This window comes from Saccopteryx leptura, chromosome 2 (genome assembly GCF_036850995.1).
Source record: "Saccopteryx leptura isolate mSacLep1 chromosome 2, mSacLep1_pri_phased_curated, whole genome shotgun sequence".
In the NCBI taxonomy this organism is placed as follows: domain Eukaryota; kingdom Metazoa; phylum Chordata; class Mammalia; order Chiroptera; family Emballonuridae; genus Saccopteryx; species Saccopteryx leptura.
In genome coordinates, this window is record NC_089504.1 from 281,523,273 (window position 1) to 281,543,094 (window position 19,822).

Genomic DNA, 19,822 nt, shown 5'->3' on the forward strand with positions numbered 1-19,822 from the left:
AACCATTTTGGGGTGGATGTCAATTTGCCAACAAGAAGGAGGTTAAGCAACCAGGGAAGTGAAGACGCCTGGCCGGCGCACCCTCCTGACGCTCTTCCTCCGCTTCTGCCCCGAAGGGCTGGCAAACAGGTCTCCAGGCCAAATCCTTCGCGTCCAGAACTCCCGAGTCCCGCCCATGCCTTTCAGCGGGGTTTGCCGCGAGGCCTAACGGCCCAGAGCCCCGTGGTCACTGCAACCCAACTCAGAGAAAGCTGGCTGGTGCCGGGTAGGAGTGCACTGCTACTCGGTGGATGGGGACTCGGCTGAGCCCAGGTGTCGCCCGCGGGCGCCGGCTGAGGCTGGGAAGAGAGGAAGCCGGGAGACTGGGCCGGGATCCCGTCGGGCCTGAGGGGGGCGGAGCGAGATCTGAGACGGGCAGGGCCGCGGTGAGGGAGGAGCTGGGGCCGAGGTCTGGGGCGGGACCTGGACTAAAGTGGGTGGGGCCAGGGCAGGGGTCGGGGCGGGGCCGGAGCCGAGGTTCAAGTCCCAGGTCCCCGCGGAGCCCCGAACAGGGGCAGGGGCGGGGGCGGGGCTGAGTCTAAAGGCCGCGCGGAACCGGGAACAGGGCCGACGTCCAAGACCGGGGATCCGGGCGAAGGCAGGGTCAGGAGGGGTCGAGGCGGGGTTGGGGACCGGGCTGGACCCGGGGTGGGCCGCAGCCCGGGGCCGGGGCGGGGGAGGAGCTCGGGCAGGGCCGGGAGGGAACTATCTCCAGAGTCCCAGAGGAGGGAGAGGAAGCGCTGGGGGAGGGAGGAGGAACGGGGAGGAAGGTGGGGACTTAGCAGCTACATCTTTGCCCAGCTCCGCTCTGAGCACCCACGCTTCGTAACTCCGCTTTGCGCTCCCCACCCGGGCATGCGCCCCCCGAGCACCTGGCCACTCAGAGCTCGCGCCGCCCCCCGGAACCTCCCCAGAGCCGGCTGCGCAGGATGGGCGCCCTCGGTTCCACGCCGCCAACGCCAGTGCTGCTGATGTTAATGCTGGGTAAGCCCGGCCCCTGCCCTCAGCCCCCAGACCCACCCAGCAGTTGCCTGCCACCTGGCGCCCAGCCCTGCTAGGCTTCTCAGCATTCAGAGCCTTTTGCACTCTCCTTCGTCAGGGGTTCCTCCAAACCGCCAGGCCAGTCTGCGGGGGGTGGGGTGGGGTGGGGTCGGCGAGGGGCATGGTGAAACCCAGGCTGGGGCACAGTGAATACCTACCGAGGTGCCGCCCCAGGGACTGCCAGGTCTCTGGGGGCCAGTGGGCATACTCAGATCCTGGGGTCGCTGCGCCCAAATGCTGTGACTCCTCTCTGCCTCACATTCTGCTTCAGGCCTAGCTTGGGGTGCCCGCTCTGAGTGGGCAGTGCCTGCCGGTTTTCTAATTGCCCCAAGTTGGCTGGAGGCCCAGGGGCCTGTTCTACCCACGTTCTTTGATGTAAGTCTTCCCTAATTGCCTCCCCCACCCCATCCCCCAAAGGCTTCATCCTCTGATCCTCTGAGGTTGCACAGTTCACCATCTGAGGTTAGGTGCAGTTTCCTTTCTCACCCCCATCTCTGACTTGGGCAGGGTCCCTCTTTGCCCCAATTTCCCGCTTCCATATGGCCCTTAGCTCTGTAGTCTCCCACTGGTTGTCACACCCCCTTAGTTCCAGCTTTCCTGTCTCAGGAGAAAACCAGGCTACATGGAGACAGATCCTGGGATCTCCAAGCACCCTGTTTCTCACTTAGTGGATATTCATGATGGGGTTACTAGGCCCCACCTGGTCCTGGACCAATGCTGCATGGATGCATAAAAGCAGCAACATTGTGCTTGTTTGGGGCATGAACTGAAGGGCTCCCTGGGAAGGCGTATGGCATCAAGACAGTGAGACTGCCTGTACAGAGATGTTCAGGAGACTGAAGCCCTTGAAATAAGAGTGCAGTGTGGGGGTTGAGGGTGGGTGTAGCCTTTCTGTCGGGATTTGGAGCTGCCATAGTCCAGGCACAGGCTGACTTCACCCCAGATGCCTTTTCTGAACCAGAGCTCCACAGTGGCACCAAGCAGTCTTCTTCTGCTGCGTAGTTCCCTGGACCCTGTGGGAATAGAATGAATCCGCTTCTTGGGGCCCTGGGCGGGAGGCAGGAAGATGTCAGAGGGCTCTGCTGCCTAGCAGTTGCCCTTTTTCCCCAGTGGGCAGTGTGAAGCAGAGAGGAGCCCAGGGGAGGTGGGGAAGTGTGACGTACAGAGATGGAGGAGTCTGCTGGGCACTTATGGTGATTTCGAAGATGAGAAAAATGGAGTAACTTGTCAGAGAACATATCTAGTGAGTGTTGGGTCTAGGATTTGAGACCATATCTGTTTGACTACAAAGCAAGTTTCTTTGCCTTCTTATTCCTCTCTGCTAACACAGGGGAGGGGCCCTGGCTGGGGAGAGAGCTGCCGGGAAGCTGGTTCCCTAAGGCAGTGAAGGTGACTTTCCCATGGGGATCTCCAAGCATCAGCAGTTGTGGAACCAGGAAGGTGGGAAGGAGCCCTTCTGAGCAGTCTGCCTGGAGGCCATGGAAGGTGGAGGCCAGGGAAGGTGTCAGCTGGTCTGTCTTTGCCAGAACCCTGATTATAAAGTGCCCTCAGGCAGGGCCCTCCAGAGTCACCCTGTCAGAGTGGAAGCTTATAGATCTTAGTGTGGAAACTGAGGCCTGGGAGATGAAGGGACAGGTCTAGGCCATATAGCTGGGGACAGGAATGAGGCTGACTCCCAGGCTGCGCTCTAACCACGCTCTCTAGCCAAGCTACCACAAATTCTCCTGTGACTCAGCCACAGGAAGAAGGGCAAGGAACCTGCTCCGATGGGAGAGTCAAAGAGAGTACTTTTGGAGGAGCTGGAGGACAGATTTTGACCACAGACTTGGTGTTTTCATTTTTCTTCAGCCCCTGCGGAGTAACATTTTGGTGAGGTCGTCGCCTTAGGCCTCGTTTGCCTTGGAACTCCCCATCTTGCTCTCTGGCTTTGTCCCCTCTGCAGGGATATGCGGAAGCCATCCAAGGACAGTAGGATCTTGGCCAAGACAGTGTACTTCTGCCTTACCTTTCTCATCTGTACAATGGAGGCAGGGGTCTGTTCCAGCCCTCCTTACATTCTGGGGTTCTGTGATCTTATCTAGTGGGGTTAAGATGGAAGGAAAGAAGGAGAGAGCTGAACCCTCCAAGGCCCCGGAGTATCCACTGGGGCAAGGTGGGACTGGGGATGAGGGTAGAGAGTTTGGCTTATTCTAGGAAAGAAAAGTAGGAAAGGGTAGCTGGCTATTTCCTGCCTCCCTATGGAAAGTGAGCCATATATAAATGAAGGCATGACATATGCAAATGAGGCTTTTGTTAGGGAGTTGGGAGGGGCACATTGTGCATCAGCTGGGCAGACTGGAAGATTAGCAGGCGCTGTGAGGAGTGGGGAGGGGACCTTCTGTGTGTCTGCCCCCCTGCCCCCCTGCAGAGGCTGACTCTTGCCTCTGCAGTCCTGTGTGGCGGGAGGAGCAGTGAGCTCATGGCACAGCTGGAGGGGGGGGAGAGCATTGTGTGGTGAGAAATGACTGGGTCTGTGCTCTGTCCAGCTGGGGCCACTGGCTCCATTGTCAGGAGTCTCCTGGTTAGCCCTTTTGAGCAAGAATTTGCCATCTCCTCTGAAACAAAGGAGGGGTACATGTCATCTCAGAATCCCTTATCTAGAAGGCTGTGCTGACCAGGCCAGAGCGGGAACCACAGATGTGAGTGCAGCATGTAGGGGGAGGGAATCAAGGTACAGCTGGAATTAGGAAATGGTTAAAACGAGAAGCAGATGTTCTTCATTCTGCTTATCGGCACTCTGCTCCTGGCCTGCCGGAAATGGGATATTCTGGGTTCTGAGGTATACCTGGCTCTATATCGGCTCCTTGAGACCCAGATGTCTTGCCTCCCAGCATTCTTTCCCTTTTCTAAGAACAGCCCAAGCGGCTCACCAACTTTCCCCGGGTTTCCTTTCTCTTCAGGGGCAAGGGCCAAGAGTGGTGCAGGTAGTGGGGGGAAGCAATGGGGATTTGGGTATTCCTAACTTCTCTTCTTCCTTACAGGAGTTGGGTGCTGTGCCCGGGAGGTGCTGGTTCCTGAGGGGCCGCTGTACCGCGTGGTTGGCACAGCCATCTCTATCTCTTGCAATGTCACTGGCTACGAGGGCCCTGCCCAGCAGGACTTTGAGTGGTTCCTCTACAGGCCTGAGGCCCCAGAGGCTGCACTGGGCATTGTTAGTACCAGGGATCCCCGGTTCTCCTATGCTGTCTTTGGGCCTCGTGTGACAGCTGGTGAGATACAGGTGCAGCGTTTGCGGGGTGATGCTGTGATGCTCAAGATTGCCCACCTGCAGGCCCAGGACGCTGGTGTTTATGAATGCTATACACCCTCCACTGATGCCCGCTACCTGGGCAGCTACAGCGGCAAAGTGGAACTGAGAGGTAATGAGCCACTCTCCTCCACAAAAAAGGGCAGAAAATCAGGACCAAGAGGGACCTATCTCACCACCCCTTAGGTTTGCAGCTGAGGAACCTGAGGCCTAAAGTGGTTAAGTGACTTGCACAAAGTCACCCAACAAATTAGTGGCAGGTCAAGGACTCTAACCCAGTGGTCCCCAACCTTTTTTGGGCCACGGACTGGTTTAATGTCAGAAAATATTTTCACGGACCGGCCTTTAGGGTGGGATGGATAAGTGTATCACGTGGCCGAGACAAGTGTCAAGAGTGAGTCTTAGACGGATGTAACAGAGGGAATCAGGTCATTTTAAAAAAATAAAACATTGTTCAGACTTAAATATAAATAAAGCGGAAATAATGTAAGTTATTTATTCTTTCTCTGCGGACCGGTACCAGTCCGCAGCCCGGGGATTGGGGACCACTGCTCTAACCCTTTCCAGTCCACTGCTCTACTTATTTCATTGATCTACCCCCTGAGAGAGAGGAAACATCCTTAAACTGTCTGGTACCTTTTCCATTCTCTGACAGGGTAAATCAACTCCATTCCTGGAGACTCCAGGATCCAGAGCTAGGGAAGGAGGAGAGAAAGCAGAGGTGGATTAGGAGGAATGAGACCATGTTACATTCTTGCTCTCTTAGTCTCTGTCTTCTGAGAAGGAAGACAGAGCCATTTTTCTGAGTATTTCAAACAGGGATCAGTCCCAGACATAAGGGTGAGTAGGCAATGGGCTGATTCTGTGATATTCAGCAAGTATTTATTGAGTGCCTGTGGTGTGCCCAGCACTGTGCTTGGTACCACTGTTTAGAAGAAATAATACACCTTGAATGTATTATTGACTCTCTAGGACCTCACAGTCTATTTAGGAAGATAAGGTTGTATGTAAGAAACAGAAATGAGGGCTGCCAGCTTCTAGCCCTCCTTCACACCAGCTGTTCTCTCCAGTTCTTCCAGATGTGCTGCAGGTGTCTGCTACCTCCCCAGGCCCCCGGGGCCGTCAGGCCCCAACTTCTCCCCCTCGCCTGATGGTGCACGAGGGGCAGGAGCTGGCACTGGGATGCCTGGCACGGACAAGCACGCAGAAACACACACACCTGGCAGTATCCTTTGGACGAGCCATGCCCGAGGCGCCAATGGGGCGAAGGACTCTGCAGGAAGTGGTGGGACTCCGGCCTGACCTGGCTGTGGAGGCTGGTGCTCCCTATGCTGAGCGGCTAGTTGCAGGGGAGCTGCAGCTGAGCAAGGAGGGGGCTGAACGGTATCGCATGGTGGTAGGGGGTGCCCAGGCAGAGGATGCTGGCACCTACCACTGCACTGCTGCTGAGTGGATTCAGGATCCTGATGGCAGCTGGGCCCAGATAGCAGAGAAGAGAGCTGTCCTGGCTCACGTGGATGTGCAGACCCTGTGTGAGTGGGAGCTGGGAGCCTTATCATCTCAGTGGGCATCGTGGGCATCAGGGACATTAGGTGGTCATTGTCTGACCAGAGAGTAGTCCTGTGAACATTGCTTTCCTCTGTACCCATGAGAGGTTTTCTCTGCTTAGAGTTGGGTGTGGGGATAGGTGGGCCATGGCTGAGAGCGAGTCAGGCTCCTGGGTGGGGAAGAGGGTCATACCCCATGAGGGTCTGAAAGGTGGCCTCAAAGTTGCTGCTGTCAAGGGGAGTCAGGCGTTCTGTGTCTCCTCTTGTTTCTCTGACACCCCTTTCCCCTCCGGTGTTTCAGCCAGCCAGCTAGCAGTGGCAGTGGGGCCTGGTGAACGTCGGATTGGCCCAGGGGAACCCTTGGAACTGCTGTGCAATGTGTCAGGGGCACTGCCCCCACCAGGCCATCATGCTGTGTACTCTGTGGGCTGGGAAATGGCACCTGCAGGGGCACCGGGGCCTGGCCGCCTGGTAGCCCAGTTGGACACAGAGGGTGTGGGCAGCCTAGGCCCTGGCTACGAGGGCCGGCACATTGCCATGGAGAAGGTGGCATCGAGAACCTACCGGCTACGGCTGGAGGCTGTCCAGCCTGGCGACGCGGGCACCTACCGCTGCCTCACCAAGGCCTACGTCCGAGGGTTTGGAGCCCGGCTTCGTGAAGCAGCCAGTGCCCGCTCCCGGCCCCTCCCGGTGCATGTGCGGGAGGAAGGTAAGGGGAGGGCGGTTGGGCTTGTAGAAGAACCCTTTTCCTGCAGCTACTATGACTCCATCTCTGTCAGCTGCCTCCATGCCTTAGTCTCATACTCCTCTTCTAAGATTGTGGGGACACCTTGAATTTCCTGGGGTGTTGCTGGGATAGTGGTCCTGACTACATGCCCCCTGACCCTTCACCCTCTGACCCCATTGTCTTTGTTGTGCAGGTGTGGTGCTGGAGGCTGTGGCGTGGCTGGCAGGAGGCGCAGTATACCGTGGGGAGACTGCCTCCCTGATCTGCAACATCTCCGTGCGGGGCGGCCCCTCGGGGCTGCGGCTGGCCGCCAGCTGGTGGGTGGAGCGAGCTGAGAAGGGGGAGCTGAGCTCAGCCTCTGCCCAGCTGGTGGGTGGCGTGGGTCACGATGGTGTGGTAAAGCTGGGGGTCAGGCCTGGAGGAAGCCCTGTCAGTGTGGAGTTGGTAGCACCCCGAAGCCATCGGCTGAGACTACACGGCTTGGGGCCCGAAGATGAAGGTATATACCACTGTGCCCCCAGCGCCTGGGTGCAGCATGCTGATGACAGCTGGTACCAGGTGGGCAGTGCCCGTTCGGGGCCTGTCACCGTCTACCCCTACACGCATGGTGAGTGACTCTCGCCCTGCCCTCCTACTCACCCCCTTCCTCCAGCCCCATGCTCTTATTCCTCCCTTTCTATCTGATCATCCTGCTGCTGTCCCCTCTTTCTCTCCACATCACTTTACAAGAAGAGTCATGAAAATGCAGCTCTGAGCCTCCATTCCCATCTGCCGCAGGGGTGGAGGCTGACTTGAGTACAGAGGGCAGGGAGTGGCTGGGAGGGCTGTCTGGGACTGGGGCGGAGGTGGGTGCAGACAACTTGATAGAGAAGGTGCTGGCACTTCAGTGGGTCAGTGCATGGGGGCAGCGGCACCCCAGGCTGAACATGGCTGTTCTCTCTCACCCAGCTCTGGACACTCTGTTCATGCCCCTGCTGGTGGGTGCAGGGGTGGCCCTAGTCACCGGCGCCAGCATCCTTAGCACCATCACCTGCTGCTTCATGAAGAGGCTGCGAAAACGGTGATCCTTTGTCCCCCCAGGTGAGGGAAAAGAACCCCCAGCCTTGCCTTCTCAAGCCCTGAGATAAGCTTCCTTGCTCCCTGGCGCCCCCTGGAGCAGAAGCCAGTTCATAGTTTTCTGCAGGACCCTGATCACAGGCTGAGGGCTGGGAGGGAGCCCCACTCAGGGCTCTCCTTAGCTCACTCCACACTGTCTCTCCAGTTCTCACAGGTGTTGACTGTTTTCCAGCCCAGCTCCAAGCCCACTTCTGGTTGCCTGGATACCCTCTCGCTTTGTCAGCCCTCCCTTTAATTTATTTGACCTACCCTTACCCAGAGTGGGAGGCCTGGCCTCCATTCCCCACTCCGTCCTTCTTGACTCCTCCCTCTGGCTTCTGTTCTTGATTTCATACTTAGCCTGTAGGGAGGCCTGTCCTAGACTTAGTTTTTCTAAAATGTGAATAAACATGTTTTATAAAATCCAGGGCTGGCTGTGTCTTCCCTGCCATCAGGCTGTAGGGCTGGGGGGTGTGGCAGGGAGGTTGTTGGGGGTTGACAACCTATTCTGAATGACCCAGGCCTCTCTTCCCACCACAAACGCCATCTGGCCTCCATGGGCCATGCCATCTACCCCAGGAAGGGATGGCTGGGTCCCATCTGCTGCCTTAGCTGTCAGTGCTGAGCCAATTCCTGTTGGTACTCCTACTCAGGGAGGGCCACACAGCAAGGGGGGTCCCCTCTCCCGGCTTCTCCCAGGTTGCAGGGCACCGGCTTCCAGGGGCCAGTGCCCTTTCTCATTTCTCGGCACCACTCTGCCCTCTTACCTGCTGGTCCCACTGATCTTGGACCTGACTCCTTCCACTGGCCCTGGGGCCTGATCCTTTTTCCTCTCTAGCCTCATTATTCTGTCCGACAGCAGCAGAATAGAAGCCCCAGAACACAGTGTTGCCTGGGTGTTGGGTATGACAGCAGCCAGGGGAGGCCTTTGTGTCCAGAGCCCCTGGTGACCCACCTCACAGCCTGCAGGCACCCCCACCAAGCCTTCGCCTCATCCCTCTGCCTAAGGGATCTTTAATCTTAGAATTCTTACTACACTGCACTTTAGGCACCCAGTTTACCTCTTTCAGTTCAGTTATCTAAACATTTATTGCGCATTACTAGTTTGCTGTGTTATTTTTACAGATAGGGAAGCTGAGGCCCAGAAAAGTGATATGACTTACCCAGAACTATAGAGCTAATTAGTGACAGTGTCGGGACTAGAACCTAGGTCTCCTGACTCCTTGCATTGTATCCGGCGGTGCCCTGAGTGGCAGAAGAGGTATGGTGGGGTCTCAGTGACTTTCATCCTGCCTCAGTTTCTCTGCCCATTCAATTGCAGTGGATTAACTACTGTGTCATGTGTATGTATACAGACAACCCACTCCCTCCTGTCCAACTTTTTCACTGAATTAAACCAAAATGACTCCCCATCCTGCATCCCAACATTTGTTCTTCAGGTAACACCAGGTTTCTGGGATCTCATCTCTGATTGATGATGACTCAGGCGGTCCTGTGACCTGAGGTAAAGACATACTCTGAGTGGGTCCAAACTGGCACGGACTCCCTCTGAGACCCACATTTCTGCTTGTAGGAGGCACAGGTCCCACAGGACCTCAGCTTCCCAGCCTGGAATGGAGCAGACGGGTGTTTTCCTCTAAACTTTTATTAAAGGACAGGAGTGAGGTAGAGCCACTGTCAGAGGGCATGCCTGCTTGGGCACAATCCTGGGTCCCTTCTAATTCTGCTTCTTCCTAACTTGATACTGCTGTCTCCTTGGTGACGGATGACACAAGAAGGGGGTGGATGTGGGATGGGAATAGCCTCTGCGGGGGCTCCCGTCCTGGGCAGACTACAGGCCCAGGCACAGCCAGATGTCAGATATCTTGCTTCTTTCTCCCACATTTAATCCTGCCTCCCAAAGTCCTACAAGGGGACACCCAGTAGTTCATTGTAGCATCTTTGCTGCAAACATTTTTGTCCCAAACATTTTTACTGCACAACTAACTGGCTGTGAAGCAATTTTGCCGTGAGAGAGAGAATAACTGGTTGACTGTTTTGGGGGGTGGGGTGGCATGTTTGTTTGATTTCATTTCTCCATTGACAATCATTTTCAGCGGACTTAATGTATTTAAGCTAGTTGCCATTTTGGTTTCATTTCTCCATTCATAAAGTTGTCGCAGTACTCCCATTTTTACATTATATAAATCTTAGCTAGTTTTCATAATGGTCTATACAGTGACAAGTAGATGTAGTGCTGGTCTTAAAATAGTTAGCATTTCTTCCAGATGATAATGATTTGCCCCAAGAGTTAGTTTCTTATTTTGAAAAACACTATATTGGGGGAGAAAGAGAGGCCAAGGTCCTTCTAGGAAGGTGCAGAGTTGAACCCACATTTCCCATAGAACTAAGACAAATATTCAATAGTTAGGTACAACCACAAAATAAAATCAGTGATTTGTGCAGTACTGCTATGAGTCTACATTTTTTTAAAATTCTTTTTTTTAAACTTTTTCATTTTTATTTTATTTATTCATTTTTAGAGAGGAGAGAGAGAGGGAGAGAGAGAGAGACAGAGAAAGAGAGAGAGGAGAGACAGAGAGAAGGAGGGAGGAGCTGGAAGCATCAACTCCCATATGTGCCTTGACCAGGCAAGCCCAGGGTTTCGAACCAGCGACCTCAGCATTTCCAGGTCTACGCTTTATCCACTGCGCCACCACAGGTCAGGCCAAGTCTACATTTTTAAAATATATCCGGATACCTTGTATTTCACAATAAAGTCTTTAATATTTTTATGTCCTTTTTAAGAAAAATTTAAAAAAATTGATTTGAGAGAGAGAGAGAGAGAGAGAGGGGAACATTGATCTGTTCCTGTATGTGCCCTGACTGGGGATTAAACTGGTGGTTTTGGGAAGATGCTGTAACCAACCAAGCTGTCCATGGCTGCATGTTCTTTTTAATGTCATTTTTAATAACAAAATTGCCTTATAGCCAATTAGTTGTTTAGCAACATGTTTGAGGAAAAAATGCTTGTGGCAAAGATGTTACTGTGAAGTAAGAACCTAGGGTTCTCCGCCACATCCTGTTACAGCTCCCCACCACCTCCACAGCAATCTCTTCAAGGCCTCCCGACTTCCTCCTCGTATCTGAATTGCCTACTTATCTTCCCCAAACACTATCTCAAGTTGTCACTGCCTTATTTACACTGATGGATGAGCTCCTGGGCCCAGAGTTAAACTCATCAGCCTGGGTTTCAGGGTCCCCTTTCCCTACAAATAAGACTCCTCCCTTTATATTTCAGTCTACATTCCAAGATTCCTCAACTTCTCTTTAGCTACTCTCCAGGTTATAAGCCCCACCTCCTGATATGACGTCCACGTCTTGGCTTACAGCAGTGGTTCTCAAACTGTGGTCCCCATTCCATCAGTGTCAGCATGACCTGGGAACTTGCTAGAAATGCAAATGTTTGGTCTCTATCAGACCTATTGAGTCAGAAGCTCTGGGAGTGGGGCCGGAGTCTGTTTCCAGGAACCCTACCCTTCGGGCGACTCCGATGCACACTCCAGTGTTAGAGCTGCTGGCTTAGCGCATTCTCTGCGCCTTGCTCAATCCCTAGCTTTCTGATTGCCAAACCCTTCTACTGCTCAGAGAGACTGCTCAGGTTCTCAGTTTGAAACAGTTGCCACAGGCATATTTCTCTGTTTTTCTCTATCCACACTATATTCCAGGATAGGAAATGGTCTCTGACTGTTCATCCCTCATGTGCCTGGTTCAGTGTCCCATACTCTATGGACACCCAATGAGCAATATGAACGACTCCCTCTCACTGTCCCCCAGACTAACTGCCTTCCCAAGGACCCCTGTGTCCCACCTCTAGTGCACTCACCTCTCTTCCCCCTCCTACATCTGCAGAGGTACTTATGAAATCTCCCTCTACTGTCAGAAATTAGCTCTCCTTTCACAGGACCCCAGCTCTGGCAACTCCTTACTTCCTGTTTCCCTACGTAGCAGACAAGGTCATTCATTCATACCCTGCTGAGGCACCGCTACATCCTTTCATCCTCCCACTCATCCTGTCACCGTGGTGGGGGTGGAGCTTTGGGGATACTCTCATCTCTGCCTACCTCCATCCAGCTTTCTTTCCTCTGGTTCAGATGGGACTACTGTCTCTGGTGAGACAGCCGTGCCACACACAGGGAGGCTGGCTGAGGTGGCGAGTGGGGACTAAAATTCAGCCCACCCTCTGCTCCCCAAGCCACTCACCCTTGTTTGAATGGCCTCAGTCTGGAGGAGAAGGGTGCCTTTTTAGAATTTGTACAAAGACACTGTATGGGTTAGTAGTAGTCTGGCGTGCACCACCTGTCTATTGGCCCATTTACCTATCCACCAGCCATCTATCTGCTTCCATCTTCCCATATCCAATCCACACAAGTCCCTTCTTCTGTCCATCCATCCACCCATGGACAGATGTGAAGGTCCAACACAGACAGGCTGGTAAGTTCACCCATCCTCACCCTCCATTCTCTTGAAGTCAGGATCCCTCCCTTTCACATCGGATCCTGGACTCGAGATTCTGAGGGGCCTCTCTAGCCTTAGCACATTCGCAGGGACCTCACCTGCCTCCTTCTCCATCTCCAATATCCAGCTCCCTAGGTACCTGTGTCTGGTCCTGTCACAGGGGTCCAAAAGAAACTTCACACCTTGGACTCACTCTCTGGGGGTGGCAGGCAGCCATTCTGCTCCTTGTCAGCCCCGTCCTCTCCCTCTACCCCATCCCCTAACTCCTCCCGTTCCCCATCCCTTGCCCCCTCCTCCTCCTCCACCTTCTCATCCAGATGGCTGGGGATAGACCAGTAGAGATGGGCATCAAGGCGGGCCGCTGCCTCAGCCAGCTCCCGGGCACTGCAAGAGGGTGTGGGCACCTCAAAAGTCTGGTGGAAGCTCGCATAGTCCACCTCGTAGAAGCCGTCCTCCAGGGTCAGCACTGACGTGAAGCGGTGGCCCCACAGCACCTCATCCACCAGGTAGGAGCTCCGAGCTTGGCATGTCATTCCTGGGGGGAGGGGCATGGGTCAGGGGGATCCCAGTCCTCGGCTTCCCTCTCCTGCCTCTCACTCCACAGCCCTATTCCTAGAACCCTTCCTTATATCCCTCCCCAAGGACCCCACCCCGTTTTGGTGCAGCCTACTTTCTTCCCCTTCCCAACTCCTGTACTTGCTCAGCTCTCTCACCTCTTCTCCATTTGTCCAACTCCTCTTCATCTGCAACCCTGCCTCTCCTTGCCTATCCACTGGAGATGCCAATCAGGGAAATTTAACCTTAAAATTGACCATGAGGATCATCTAGTCTAACTTCCCTCTCCATACAGGGCTCCCCACTGGAGTATTCCCAATTGTGGGCATCTGCCTTGCACTTGATTATGTCTCAGAATTAAGAGCTCACCACCTCACAAGGTGCCCATTCCGTTGTATAATGGCTCTAATAATTGAGTTGTTATTCCTTTATTTACTTTTTATATAGAGCTAAAATCTGCCTCCTGAGATTTTCACCCTTTGGTTTCATTCTCCTGCCATATGACACCTCTTCAAGTATCTGAGAACAGGAGTCTCAGGTTCCATCATGTTTTATCTTCTTTAGGCTGAACATCCTGTCACCCTCCACCATTCCTCATGTGACCTGGCTTCCCCAAATTTTACTTTCTTGACTGTAAACCAAAATGGCCAAGGAAGGCTCTTTAAGCATTCCAGTCAAGGCCTGATACTTGCATAAGAGAGATCTTACCACCTCTCTCTTCTGGCCATGATGCTTTAGCTAATAGGGCCCAAGATTATATTACATAAACATTTTGGAAGCTGTATCACATTGCTATAACATTAAGCCTGTGGCCAACTAAAACTCCCAGTTCTTTTTTATCAGAGCTCTTTTATGCTCTGCTTACATAAGTGATTTTTTTAAAAAAGCCTAAATGTAGACTTTTATATTTACTCCTTTTAAATGTCATCTCACTGGATTTTGGCTCATTATATTTGATTTTCAAAAGCATTTTGGATCCAGATTCTCACACCCAAAATAATACTATCCTTTCTAGCTGTGTCACTCTAGAAAAGTCAGACAAGATTCCATCCCTATCTTGTCCAGCCCATCCTACTTGCCCTGGCCCTGTGTGCTGTCCTCCCTGTTAGGGGGGCTCACCCCAGGGTCTCTCCTATTCAACTTAGCTCATGTTTACCTCAGAACAAGGGGGAACAGAAGGGTGAACATCACCTAACCAGACACTGGTTCTCACCATGGCAAGCCCCACACTGAGACAGACTTTGGGGTCACTGGTAATCCTTTCCTTTGATGAAGGCTGGAATAGAAAGAATCCAGTGGGGGAGGAGACAAAGCAGAGGGGACACTGGGGAGAGAGAGGCTGGGTACAAAGGGAGCCGAGGGCTGGGCAGGGACATCTTTGTAAGGGGAGGAGTTACCTCAGGTACTGGAAAAACAGTGGACATTTCAGGGATGGAGAGAAAGGGGGTGGGGCGAGTGGGGGAGGAAAAGAGCTAGGGTGATCCTGGCGGTGGTAAAGAAAGAAAGGGAAACACTGAGGCAGAGAGTGGTGTGAGGCTTGAAGCTGCCAGGAAGGGGTTTGAGGGTGAGGTTTATGGGAGAAGCAGGCCGAGTGCAAAAGTTTTGACAGCAGTGGCAGAACTGCATCAGCCTTTGGTTATCCACCTGCAGTTTTCTAATCCTCCCACTCCTAAATGTCAAGTCCCAAGGGACCTCAGTGGGTGCCCCCGCACTGGCCTTTTCCCACCTGCTTCCAAGCCCCTCACTGTGTAAGTCTGACTGGAGGTACTGACACCACAGGCGCATTGACAGTTCCTTCTGGGAAGCTGCTAGAAATGCTAAGAGCATCTGTTTCCTTTGTCAGTGGAAGCTGAGAATCTTTTGATGGATAGGGAAACTGAAGCAGAAGTGAGATCGGGTATCGACCTCTCGTTAAAGTCCAGCCTAGGAATAACTCAGGACATGGAAAACTCACCACCCAATTCCAGAGTCCTAGACCTCTCTGAATGACAAAAACCAGGAGCCTAACTCCCGTGTCCAGCTTTGTACCACTTAACACTGAAGCCAGACTGACTGCCTGTGTCCTCTCCAGGCATGGCCACTTATCCGCTTATGACTGTGGACAACTTACTTAATTTTTTGTTGGGACAATCTCTTCTCTGAAGAATGAGCGCAATCACAAGAAGTTACCTTCGTAGGGTTTCCCTTAAGATTAAATTATAAGGTGCTTTAGAGCTGTGCAGGACAGAAGCACTGGGTGAGTGGTAGCTATTATTAGTCCTCTCCCCTATTCCCAACGACACAGACCTCTCAGTCCAGGGCCCCAGGCCAGGGCCACTTCGGAGAAGCTCTCCTAGCTTTCTCTGGCTTCTCTGCGGGGCAACTCTGCTCACATGCCCCTCCCAACCGAGGTCCCCATCTCACCTCATTCTCTCCACCAGCCTCTGGGTCTAAGCTCTCCCCCTCTGCCCCATCCCGTCCCTGGCCCCTCCCCTCGCCCCAACCCTCCTCGGCCCCGCCCACCTCCGCCGGCCCGACCCTCCTCCAGCCGCCCCGCACCCGTGGCTTCCACCATGCCCTCCAGGATGACCACAATCTCAAAGTCGTCTCTCTCCAGGGCGCGGCGCGATGCCTCCCAGAAGGGGCTGGCGGCGTCGATCTCGTGGCTGATGACGAGCGGCGAGACGAGGAAGAGGCGGTCGTCTCCGGTGTCGAAGCCCACGCTGAGGTCGGTCTGGTGCAGCGGGATGAACTCGCCCTCCAGCGTCTGGCGCGAGCGGATGAGCTTGGCGCGGATGGAGGCCTCGACGATGTGCGAAGAGCGCAGGTCGCCCACGCGGAACATGAGGCAGAGGCGGCCGTCGCGCTGCGAGACCACCGCATGCGAAGAGAAGACGAGCGTGGCGGCGCGCTTGTTGGGCTGCGAGATCTTGACGAACATGCAGCCCACCATGAAGGCGTTCACCATAGAGCCCAGGATGGCCTGCAGCAGCAGCAGCACGATGCCCTCGGGGCACTGGTCTGTGATGACTCGGTGCCCGTAGCCGATGGTGGTCTCCGTCTCGATGGAGAAGAGGAAGGCGGCCACGAAGCCGTTGAGGTTGTTGACGCACGGCGTCCAGGCGGTGTCCTCCAGGTGCTCCAGGTCGCCGCGGCCGTAGGCGATGAGCCACCAGATGGCGCCGAAGAAAAGCCAGGTGAGCGCGTAGGCGAGCACGAAGAAGAGCAGGCTGAGCCGCCAGTGCAGGTCCACCAGCGTGGTGAACAGGTCGGTCAGGTAGCGGTACGTCTCGCGCACGTTGCCCTGCTGCACGTTGCACCGGCCGTCCTTCTCAACGTAGCGCTGGCGGCCGCGGCGTCGCGGCTGCTCCTCCGGGCCCGGAGCCAAGGCGGCTTTCTCCTTCGCCATGGCGATGGCGGCGGGTGGGGTCCCGGTTAGGGGCAAGGTCAGCGCCGCCACGGAGGCTGCCGGCTGCCCCTCAGCGGCGTAGCGGGTCCTGCAGGGACTTAAAGGATGGACAGAATTAACCGACCCCCGGGAGAGGCAGAGACCACTAGGCCCGCACCGAGGAGCTGGGTGACCCTGAGTGAGGCCCTTCGTACCTCTTGGCCTCAGTCTCCGCATCAGTAGGATGTGAATAATACATAACAACCCTTGCTGCTCCCCCAGCTCACAAAATCATGAGGATCAAATGGGATATCAGATTTGAACCGGATAGCACTATCCAAGTTTGATGGTTGTTTTCAGGGGAAGGCTACATCAGAGATCCCGGCCCTGCCGCCTCTAACTAGGCTGTGCAGCACTCCAGGGCATCCGGGCAAAAGGCCCAGGCAGCTGGGTAGTTTCCTGAAATCATTAGACTGTAGGCTTCTTGGAGGCAGGCAGTTAATCTTCTATTACTACAGAGGTTTTCAACTTTTTTCATCTCATGGCACACATAAACGAATTACTAGAATTCTGTGGTACGCCAGAGAATGTATTATATTTTTGCTGATCTGACAAAAAAAAAAAAATAGGTATAATTATGATTCATTCAACACACTGTGTTGGCTGTCATTTTTTTTATTTTTATTTGCCAATCTGAGGGAAAAGAGGTCAGTGTCCCTGACTAAATAGTCAGATACTGCACGTGTTAAATAATTTTGCGGCACCCCAGTGTGCTGTGGCATACTGAGTGAAAATCGCTGCTGTACTCCACCCCTCCCTAGTTATTGTCAGGTCAGTCCCCTAATCTCTGTTCTTCACCATTCAACCTGATGGTCTAACCTGGCTCTTCAGTCGTTCACCCTGAGACTGACGCACAGAAAGTCGTTCCCAGTTCCTTCCGCCCTGGACCTCACTTACACTATATCCCTATGCACATCTTCCTTCTCCCAACAAGTTTACAAAGGAGAATGGAAGTGGTGGAGGGTAAGCAAAAAAATTTCATCTGTACAAGGTTTGAAAATTCCCGCTGGAAACTCTCCTGAGCACTAACCATGCTCATTGCTGCTGTAGAATCATCCCATTTTTCCTTGGGTTCTTTTCACAATGGAGACAGCCTGAAAATGGGCCAGAGGACTGGGGGATATGCCACCAACACTGATGCCCAGGTTAAAGGAAGCACAAAGTGCATCAGGAGTTAGGCTTGTATTTCTCTGTTATCCTATTCTTCATGAGATATAATAAATCAGGTCCAGTGAAGCACTAAGCACCCACATTTACCTCCCCCTTCCCTCCAATTCTTTCTTCTCAACATCTTACCTCCCACCGACTATCCTAACAACACCTCCCCATACCCCAAAGCTCAGATTCCAAGAGAAGTCCATCTGATTTTGCCTCATATTCTTGCTTTGGAAGGAACTCTCTGAGCTGCATTCTACCCTGAGAGAGCAAAGATCCAAGGCCTTCTCCTAGTCCGCTAGGAGATGTGGACCATCCAAGGAAAGGGTTAGAATAAGAATTTGAGACTTTTAAAACTTTCTTTCTACCTGGGAATCATCCTTTCCACCACTTCAAGAAAACCTGAGCTGTCTGGGCTGGGTTTGGAGGAAAGGAGTGTGACATGAAGATCACAGATGGCTTGGATGTTTGACCAGGTCCTGAGGGGAAACAAGCTGGATATGTAATCCCAAGCCCAGTGCACCAGAATTTAAGTTCTGGAGTGAGGTACTCTGCAGCTAGACCTTTGCAGACTGTGTGTGCATGTGTATGTCTGTTTTGGGACAAGAGAAACCAACACAAGATGTCTTAGAGCTGAGGGGCACCCCCAAATTTATTTTTTAGGAGGAGACCGGAAACAGGATCTAGAAGCCCCAATGCAAAGACATATTAGGGTCTTCCCCTCTCCTGACAGACAGGAAGGGAAGCAGACAGGGCTCTCCTTTCCCTCCCTGCAGCCCACGATGTCCTCAAGAAGGGATCTCTAAGCCTGACTGGCTCACAGAGCCCAGATCATACAGAAAAGTACCCGAGTTTCACTTATCCTAGCTTCAGGTGGACTTCCAGATGTCCACTAGGACATTTGGTAATCTGGCCCCCAATCAGCCTGCTGACACAGACCTCTATACCCAGAGGTGTGGAGGGAACCCCAGAGTCTGATTACCCCAGAACTCGCTTTCCATTGCCCCAGAGAACTAGGTGCAGCTTGCTTTGATTGTGTCCCCTTTCCTTTCCTGTCTTTCTGAGTGGGGGCTGCATTTCTGTCAGTGGGGAAGGAAAAGTATGGAATTGTTACTACCCCCATCGCAGGATCAAACTTGATGCCTACACCTTCCCTTTGAAGGGTCTTGTTCCTCCAGCCTACTTCTTTTTATTTTTGTACATACTGTGACCCCTTTCCAAAAGACCCCAGTGCCACATTTTCCTGGATCTCTCTTTCTCCTCCTAGGAACTTCTCGTCAGCAAAGACGCTCATTTTCTGGAAGGGGATCTGGTGAAAGCTCCCTCAGGAACCAGATCTTCCCAAACCCCCACTTGCTTTGGAAATAGGGGCCCAAACCGAGTCCCCCCCACAACTCAACTCACAGCGTGTGGAGAGGAGAGCAGCCGGCAGCAAAGACCCCTGGGGGGAAGTGTCCATGCCCCTGACACTGCCCCACACCCTAGTCCCTCTGGAGGGTGAGAGCCGCAGACACTGCTGTTTCTCCTAAATGTAGCGGCAGCTCTGACTGGGACTTGGTATCTGTGTCATCTCCACTTCCCAGGCTCCCCTGCTCCTCTCCTGTTTCCACAGCAACCAGTCTGGCGACAGCTCTAGAGCATCTCTTCCCCTCCCCAGTCCTGGGTACCACTAGAGACGGATCCACACGCCATAGCTATTTTTAGCCAAAGTCCCTCCTCTTGGACAACTCAGAGCTTGCCTCCTCACCACCTCAGGAACACTGGAAAAAAAGAAAGAAAAAAGCTGGAACGCTTGCTGTAGCCTAGGAAGCTCCTTGCTCTGGGAAAATACAGGCCCTGACGTGTTTGGGAATAAGGTGTTTGGTTTCCTGGGGTTTCAGAGGGCCATGTGGGAGCTGGCAGCTCACCACTTCCAAGAGGGGCCTCTGGGTGCAGGTGCTACTCTTAGGTTACGACCACCAGCACAGTCTCCATTCTTGGAGAGACCGCCCTGGTCCAGAAAGAGATAGCTAGAGGCAAAAGATCCCCCCAAGAAAGGGAAGCAGGATAAGGGGTTCTAATCTTTATCACTAATTTGTGATGTGACCCATAGGAGTCACTTCACTTCCCTTAGCCACTTCCCTTAGTTGCTCCATCTATCAGAATGTGGACATGTTCAAATAGCCCCTTCCCGCCTACTTCACAGGTGTGCAGATCAAATGAGGTAATATATAAATAGAAGGTCCTTGAAGTTAATTTTATTAATAGCAGAAAGTCTAGAAACAATCCAAATGTCCAACAGAGAAAAGGCTAGGTTAGTGCTTACTAATTATTCACTCAACAAATGTTTATGGAGACCCAGTGCCAAGCAGTGTGCCAGGGGAGGGTAGTTACAGAAATGAGCAAGTCTCTTCCCAGAAGAGCTCATGGTCCAAGGGGCGAGAAAGACACCTAAACACATAATATTAACACTA

The 19,822-nt window shown here is 53.3% G+C and overlaps 2 protein-coding genes across 7 annotated transcripts in view; one reads left to right on the forward strand and one right to left on the reverse strand.

Moving 5' to 3' along the window:
* The first annotated feature begins 494 nt into the window (after window positions 1–494).
* On the forward strand, window positions 495–8,162 carry IGSF8 (immunoglobulin superfamily member 8). Of its 3 annotated transcripts, none has more exons than XM_066362042.1 (8): window positions 495–642; window positions 841–1,023; window positions 4,101–4,478; window positions 5,437–5,898; window positions 6,215–6,622; window positions 6,834–7,247; window positions 7,589–7,720; window positions 7,902–8,162. In XM_066362042.1, exons 2-7 carry the CDS (start codon window positions 969–971, stop codon window positions 7,702–7,704), a joined length of 1,833 nt encoding a protein of 610 aa, XP_066218139.1. In that variant the 5' UTR covers window positions 495–642; window positions 841–968; the 3' UTR covers window positions 7,705–7,720; window positions 7,902–8,162. The 3 variants fall into 3 exon arrangements, with proteins under 3 accessions (XP_066218139.1, XP_066218137.1, XP_066218138.1); XM_066362040.1 differs by having other exon boundaries at window positions 7,589–7,700; XM_066362041.1 differs by having other exon boundaries at window positions 495–637; window positions 7,589–7,700.
* Window positions 8,163–8,886: 724 nt separating this feature from the next.
* The window catches only part of KCNJ9 (potassium inwardly rectifying channel subfamily J member 9), a 68,018-nt gene continuing 57,082 nt past the window's right edge, over window positions 8,887–19,822 (reverse strand). For 2 of the 4 annotated variants that reach the window (XM_066362045.1, XM_066362044.1), the window contains 2 exons: window positions 15,326–16,272; window positions 8,887–12,767 (listed from right to left, as the gene is read on the reverse strand). In XM_066362045.1, coding sequence (XP_066218142.1) covers window positions 12,409–12,767; window positions 15,326–16,175 — 1,209 coding nt within the window. In that variant the 5' untranslated portion in view covers window positions 16,176–16,272 and the 3' untranslated portion in view covers window positions 8,887–12,408. Of the gene's footprint in view, window positions 12,768–15,325; window positions 16,273–18,773; window positions 18,902–19,822 lie in introns of those variants that run through there. The other 2 variants (XM_066362043.1, XM_066362046.1) reach the window with 2 other exon arrangements.

Coding starts and splice junctions, on each gene's coding strand:
- IGSF8 (XM_066362040.1), top strand. CDS start 969: ATGGGCGCCCTCGGTTCCACGCCGCCAACGCCAGTGCTGCTGATGTTA. Junction 4,479..5,436: donor CGGCAAAGTGGAACTGAGAG/GTAATGAGCCAC, acceptor TGTTCTCTCCAG/TTCTTCCAGATGTGCTGCAG. Junction 5,899..6,214: donor CGTGGATGTGCAGACCCTGT/GTGAGTGGGAGC, acceptor CCGGTGTTTCAG/CCAGCCAGCTAGCAGTGGCA.